This window comes from Vanessa tameamea, chromosome 3, assembly GCF_037043105.1.
Source record: "Vanessa tameamea isolate UH-Manoa-2023 chromosome 3, ilVanTame1 primary haplotype, whole genome shotgun sequence".
NCBI classification, from domain to species: domain Eukaryota; kingdom Metazoa; phylum Arthropoda; class Insecta; order Lepidoptera; family Nymphalidae; genus Vanessa; species Vanessa tameamea.
In genome coordinates, this window is record NC_087311.1 from 6,704,023 (window position 1) to 6,711,820 (window position 7,798).

General features: G+C 34.3%; 1 protein-coding gene and 1 long non-coding RNA gene across 2 annotated transcripts; one reads left to right on the forward strand and one right to left on the reverse strand.

Annotated features, from left to right (window-relative positions):
- Nucleotides 1-343: 343 nt before the first annotated feature.
- LOC135194254 (uncharacterized) lies at nucleotides 344-911 on the reverse strand. The gene is made up of 3 exons (XR_010309731.1): nucleotides 787-911; nucleotides 610-720; nucleotides 344-530 (listed from the first exon to the last, which is right to left on the reverse strand). It is a non-coding gene; the product is annotated as an uncharacterized LOC135194254 (long non-coding RNA).
- A 2,739-nt stretch (nucleotides 912-3,650) lies between these two features.
- On the forward strand, nucleotides 3,651-5,889 carry LOC113397591 (uncharacterized). The gene is made up of 2 exons (XM_064218248.1): nucleotides 3,651-4,298; nucleotides 4,408-5,889. Exons 1-2 carry the CDS (start codon nucleotides 3,651-3,653, stop codon nucleotides 5,887-5,889), a joined length of 2,130 nt encoding a protein of 709 aa, XP_064074318.1.
- Nucleotides 5,890-7,798: the final 1,909 nt, after the last annotated feature.

Below are 7,798 nucleotides of genomic sequence, written 5' to 3' on the forward strand. Positions count from 1 at the left end.
AACATAGAACTTTCATACAAACTTCCAACTCCCGTTTTACCTCCTTAGGGGTGGAGTTTCGTAAAATTATTAGCGGATGTCTATACCCTACCTGCCCAATTTCAACTGTGTAGGTGTTATAGTTTTTGAGATTTCGTGTTTCATCAGTGAGTGGTATTTCGCTTTTATATACATATATAGAAGAATATATAATATTAGATTATGGAATACACATAATTTTATATTTAAAAAGTTATTTAAGCAATAGTGTAAAACTATCAGAAGTACATACAAAGACATGACTTCAAGCCCTTTGTCTTAATTACGTAAAATATAATAAAAATAATTTATTGACATACTTCTTTGGGTTTAAACCCGACTCTTTGTATTACTCTGTTTCCGTTATTATTTTCCTTCTCTATTCGTACAGAGAAGGAAGTTGTGTCTCTCTCGGTTGGTTCGTGATTGGCAACTTTAAATTTATCCTCGTAATAAGATATGAGTTTCATCATTAGTACAACATTTGATGGAATGTTCTGATTTTTTTTGTACTAAAAAAGGTAAAAAAAGTTAATATTTTATAAGTTTTAAACTGTTTAATTCAAGCAATAAATCTTAAATTTTACTTACTACATCGTGTTGCTCTGAGACACTTTTATTAATTTTTTGGTAACCTTTATTCCGCACATTTAAATCTTCTAAAAATGATTCCATTGACTGCATCGGATTAACATTTTTAAACTAAATCAAAACACTATTAATAATTAAGATAAACCAAATAAACAATTTAAAAGCTAAAATATTCACCTGATGTGTTTTAAAAATATTACTAACAAAAATAACTGTAATGAATAGAATATAATATGTCTTTGTCGTTTTGAAATGAAACCACATTATCGGTTGAATAGGAATGTCGTGATTGTAAAAACATAACAAACGATAATGTTATAGTGTTTTGAAACAAATGACTGTTGAATTTCAGATATAAACTCGTTGTATGCGACAAATATTGGTACGTAATTTTGAATGCAAGATTAAATCGTTGAAATAAATTACCGAATGAAACAACTGAATAGTGAGCTTTGTTTCGTTAACTAATTTTATCAAAATTCTATATTCGAAGACAAGAATAATAAAACCGAAATAAAGTTTCGTTTGACCAAATGTAGGCGAGTTTGAGAGAGAAATCTGAGCGAAGGTTTAATGGTTTCGCCTTGATCCTGAGCGAGTCGAGAGCGCAGTTACACGGCTAGATTTATTAGTTCAATTACCCGGCCCTGTTCCAAGCTACTCTGCTTACTTGAACGCAGACGCCAACAAGTAAATTTTGCGCAGGTTGCTAGCACATTTCCTCCTATGTCTTTTAATAGGTTTTGCTTACGAAGCTAATTTTAACAGACATTTGTTTTTAGTGAGTACGAACGAGAAATGTTGTCAACTTTAGTGGTTGAATTTAATGTTGAGAGAAAATTGTTTTGTTATTTTCCTATGATGAAAAAATTACTCATATATATATATAGTTTTTGAAGAAAACAAAATATTAGTATAATGCTGATTTATTATTTAAAATGTAACTTCACCGAATGAATAAAATTCGATATTGAAGTTGGATTGAACAGACTTACCGTAAATTGTTAAATAATAAAATAATATCAGTTGTACGGTACAAGATAAAAGCAAACCCAAGTTGCTCAGTGTAGCGGATACTGAAGCGCGTTGCTTGGGACCGCAAATGCTCCCTGTCGATACAACTTGGCCAACTTTCAAATTTGTGGGTTGGCGCTTTCAGAACTACGTTACCTACTTAACTCTATGTACATAACACAGGTCAGTAGATACTTACCTATATAAAAGCACATTATGACCTCGATACCATATTAACAATTTTTACGAACAGCTATAATATAAAATTTTACGATAGCAAACTCTTTGTAAAAGTAAGGTGTATAACATGCATTAACTGTCAGTACTAGTTCAGGGTTTAGTAATATAAAATTATATTTAAATATACCATTTAGTGCTTAAATGGGACAGGAATTTTATATATGTATGTGCAATCCCGTCAGGTAGATAGATACCTTTTACTCATCAGCCAGACAAGTTTAACACACAATTTTCGTTGTGTATTGTTTGCGTATTGTTTTGGTTGCGTATTGGCGATCTGAGGAACATACAATATTTCTAACAGCGCCAATTTCTATGGACCACTTACCATCAGGTGGCTCATTTTACCATTCGTATAATACAAATTATAAAAAATAGTAGGATTCTCAGCATTTTTTTTTTCTAGTGGAAATTAAGAGAGAATTGGAAGAGGTATTGTATTACATTGCTCGAATAAGTTGCAATTTAAGATAGCGTTTGCTTGCTTGCCATTCTAGACTCGAACGACAGTGCGAGCCGGTTTTCATTAATATTATAGCAGCACGCACACAGACTATATCCTTAAAGTTCCTTTACGTTTGAGGATTTTCTCAAATAGGTAATTAGACTTCACTGCTTTAGGTTGTAAATGTTGCGATATAGTAAAAATCTATACTAATATTATAAAGCTGAAGAGTTTGTTTGTTTAAACGCGCTAATCTCAGGAACTACTGGTTCGAATTGAAAAATTATTTTTGTGTTGAATAGACCATTTATCGAGGAAGGCTTTAGGCTATATAACATCACGCTGTAACTATTAGGAGCAAAAAAATAATGGAAAATCTGAAAAAAAAACGGAGAAAATTATTCATCCTTGAGGGCTTCCGTTGCCTGCGCTGCGAAAACGGTTCAAGATACCAAAAATATATGTATGAAAGAATTATTCCTCTTGAAATGATCTAAAAAAATGTCTGCGACAGTATATGTCTATTTTTTAAGATTAACTTACTAGAACCGTTTTTATGGTAATCAAATTTTGGTCGAAATTAATGCATTATTTGTTAAGAGTTGTATCAACGTAATAATCCAAATAAATGTGTTGTTGATTAAGAGTATTTAATTGTGAACAAAATTGTCTCTGACATCACTTAATTTCAATGAATATCTTAGAAGATATTACAATTTTAAAATAACACCGATATAAAATTTACGGAGTAGAGGCGTTGCTTGCGAGCGACGCGGAGAGGGGGTATAGCTCTACGAGGTACCATATACGCGCGGTCGACTCCCTTGAACGGTTGTATGCAGTGTTATTTGTTTTTGCGATATAGTATCGTCGTGTAATAATACTTTTTAAATACTATTTTGTTTTAGGGATATAATATTTTGGTTCTAATAATTTCACAATTATTAACATTTTTTTTTAGTTTTGATGTAGATAATTAATTATAAGAAGGTGTCATAGTTTTCTTTATAGTATTTTTTGTTTTAAGGATAGTATTTTGTTTCTAATAATTTAGTACTATACAATAATTAACACTTTTTTTTTTGTTTTGTTATATATAATACCTGTAAATAAGTGTTATCTACATAAATATTCTTATTAGGTTAGGTTTTAGTTTAAGCATACAGTTATCGTTTTACGGGTATTCTTTTGACATATATTTTATCCGATTTACGTAAGTACCAAATACAGGTAAAAATAATTAGTTTCCTAATTATTTACCTTACGTTTGTTTTTTTCTTGATTACAAGTTACAGTTTGGTTAAGTTTTCATTTCCTACGTCTCCTATTTTTCGTCACTATAATGCCTAGGAAAAGATCTCAACTTTCTCGGCAGACTGCTATTGCAAAGCGGCTGCGAGTTTTGCGCAGCAATGAAACAGAGGATGAAAATATGCATAGGTTGGCTACTCAACGAGCAATCAGTGAACAAAACCGTGCTAATGAATCGATCATTGAAAGTTCGCAGCGTCTAGCCTCACAAAATTTCCGAACTTCGGCGAACCGACAACGGGAATCAAGCGCTGAACGTTCTCAACGTTTATCCTTACAAAATTTCCGAACTTTGATAAATCGAAAACTGGAATCAAGCGCTGAACGTTCTCAACGTTTAGCCTCACAGAGTTCTCGAACTTTGGTGAACCGACTGCAGGAATCAAGCGCTGAACGTTCTCAACGTCTAGCCTCACAGAATTCCCGAACTTTAGCTAACTGCGATCGGAAATCGAGCACTGAACGATCCCATCGATTAGTACAGCAAAATGCACGATCAGCAAGAAATGGAACTCGCAGGCAACATAATTTATTAAATTCTGCGTTTGCTTATGATTTTACCCTTGACTATACCGAGCTAAATTATATTGATATTGGCAGAATGGATAAAATATGCAACTTATGCCAATCAAAAAAATGGGCGACTGAAGCTCCTGGACTGTGTTGTAGTGGTGGCAAAGTAAATATACCTATAATACCGGAACCAAATACAGTTTTAAAAGAACTGATATCAGGCTCACATCTATCATTTCTTAAATCACTCAAGACAATATAATACACTATTTCAGATGACTTCATTCGGTGCCAAAGAGATTCGTGAGGGAAACTTTATGCCCACTTTTAAAGTCCAAGGGCAAGTTTATAACTTGATCGGTAATTTACTTCCAGCTGAAGGGGCACAACCCGAATTTTTGCAAATATATTTTCTTTCCCATGCAGATCAGGTATCCTTGCGCTCAAATTTAAATCCAATCTTGCAAATCGAACTTATCGAAGTTCTCCAAACATATCTTCACGATCATAATACGTATATTCAAAGTTTTAAATACAATCTGGAAAATAGACCACCGAATGACTTCAAACTTATTATTCATGCTGATGTGAAACCTCCTAACGAGCATCGAGGTCGGTATAATGCGCCAATAGAAGATGAAGTAGCTGTTCTTTTGATAGATGAAGACAAAGGTCCCCGAGATATTGTGTTGATTGCGAGAAATGGTAAGCTTCAACGAGTTTCTGAAATTCATAGATCTTATGACCCACTTCAGTATCCTTTACTGTTTCCCTTTGGTAATGACGGATACTGTATAAATATTCCACAGCAGAATACTGCTGCTAGATCTAAAACTGTATCATGTATGCAATTCTATGCATTTAGACTCATGGTGAGAATAAATGACTGTAACAGCATACATTATTTCAAAGGATTATTCAACCAATATTGTGTTGATATGGCGGCTAAAATGATTTCTGAGAGGTTAGACTTCATCAAAAGAAAGAAAAAAAAATTGAGAGCAGAAGAGTACATTCATTTAAGAGATGCCGTGGTTAATGATAAGAATATAAACGCTTCTAATATTGGCCAGCATGTTATATTGCCGTCGTCATTTACAGGATCCCCCAGATATATGAACGAAAAAAGTCAAGATGCCATGACATATGTCAGGAAATTTGGAAGACCAGATCTCTTCATTACATTTACATGTAACTCCGAATGGCCGGAAATAAAAATGGAGTTATTACCCGATCAACATTCTTACGACAGACATGATTTGGTTTCTAGAGTATATCATTTAAAACTCAAAAAAATGATAGTCCTACTAATGAAAAAAAATATTTTTGGACCATCGAAAGCCATTGTTTACAGCGTAGATTGGCAAAAAAGTGGTTTACCACACGCCCACGTTTTATTGTGGCTGGCTAACAAAGTACAACCAGATTCTATAGATGCAATAATATCGGCTGAAATACCTGACAGACAACAAGATCCAATTCTTTATAATATTGTCATAAAAAATATGATACATGGTCCTTGCGGATTTCATAACCCTGCGTCACCATGTATAAAAGGAAACATTTGTTCTAAAAAGTACCCTAGGAATTTTATTTCTGAAACACAAACCGGGGATGACGTTTACCCAACCTATAGGCGCAGGTCTCCAGATAACGGTGGAAACACAGCAATAATTCGTGTTAAAGGTACAGAAATGAGCGTGGATAATAGCTGGGTTGTATCCAGTGCTATCACGAATTTTCAATGCACACATTAACGTAGAGTTTTGTCAATCGGTCAAAGCTATTAAGTACATCTGTAAGTATATTCATAAAAGTTCTGATCAAGCCACATTTTCGTTACAAAGTAATAACGATGAAGTAGGAAAATATCTAAATAAGTTCCTCGGAAGCGCTCTGGAGAAATTTCCAATTTCCTATTCATGAACATTTCCCGGCAGTAGTTCATTTAGCAGTTCATTTGGAAAATGGACAAAGAGTTTATTTTTATAATAATGCAAACCTTCAAGATCGCGTTAATAATCCTTCATCAACGACATTTACAGCGTTCTTTGATCTATGCCAAAGTGACGATTTTGCAAAAACCCTTTTATATCATGAAGTACCCCAGTATTAAGTATGGGAAAGAAATTCATTTTTAGAAGAAAACGTGGACGAGATGTTGAAGGATATCCCGGTGTAAAAAAAGACACAACTTTAGGCCGTGTCTACAACATTCATCCAACTCAAACTGAATGTTTTTATTTAAGAATGTTACTGCAACATGTTCGCGGTCCAATGTCATTTGAACATCTAAGGACCGTGAATGGTGTTACTTGCCAAACTTTTCAAGGCGCTTGCAAGGAATTAGGTTTACTGGAGGGAGATGAACATTGGCAAAATACAATGTAAGATGCTGTCATGTCAGAGCCAGCCACAAAATTAAGAGAATTATTTACCATCATCCTTATATTTTGCCAACCATCTGACCCCTTAGAGTTATGGAATACATTTCATAATGCTTTATGTGAAGATATATTAAACAGAATGCGTAAGGAGAATCAGGATATGACATTAGCATATAATGATGATATATACAATGATGGACTAATCATAATTGAAGATAAAATTCATGAGATTTGCGATAAATCCCTAACCGATTTTGGGCTTCCTGTACCAAAAAGGATTAATTCACTTAATCATCTGGATCCGTTAGAAGTAGCATTGCGAAACCGTATGATCTAAATGAATTAAATAATTATATTACTCAAAATGAACCAAAATTAGTTAATGACCCGGTGACCGCGTATAATTGTGTTATGCGAAGTGTTCGTTTTAGTGAAGGAAAAGTATTATTTTTTTTGGATACTCCCGGTGGAACCGGCAAGTCCTTTATTACTAATCTTATATTAGCAAAAGTAAGGTAAGTCTCAGGGAAGGTAAAAAGTAAGGTAAGGTAAGTCTCAGGGAAAGCTAGCTTTGGCAGTAGCGTCGTCAGGTATCGCTGCAACTTTATTAGCAGGTGGACGCACAGCTCATTCCACTTTTAAACTGCCCCTAACTGTTTCTTTACAGAAAGATAACGTGTGCTCTATACGTAAAAATGGCCCTTTGGGAAAAGTTTTACAAGATGTCATTTTAATAATATGGGACGAATGTACCATGATCCATAGAGCTCATGTAGAGGCTCTAGATAGGACTCTTAGAGATATTAGAAGCTGTGATAAAATCATGGGAGGGATTACTGATATGTATGCTGGGGACTTTCGACAAACTTTACCAGTAATAAGGGGAACTAGAGCAGACATTGTAAAGTCTTGCCTTAAAAGTTCCCCATTATGGAAGTTTGTGAACAGAGTGAGTAACATTGAGGACTTAGTATCGAAAGTTTACCCTGAATTCAGCGAAATAGAAAATAAAGATCAGCAATGGATGTGTCAAAGGGCAATATTGGCAGCGAGAAACAGTAGCGTGGACGAAATTAATGACCTAATTTTAAGTAAACTTCCAGGAGACACAGCTACCTACACATCTATTGATAATGTAATGGATCAGGAAGACGCGGTCTATTACCCACAGGAGTTTCTTAATTCTTTGAACCCAAGTGGCCTTCCCCCATATTCCCTCAAGTTAAAAATAGATGCCCCAATAATTTTACTTAGAAATCTTAAACCACCAAATTTATGT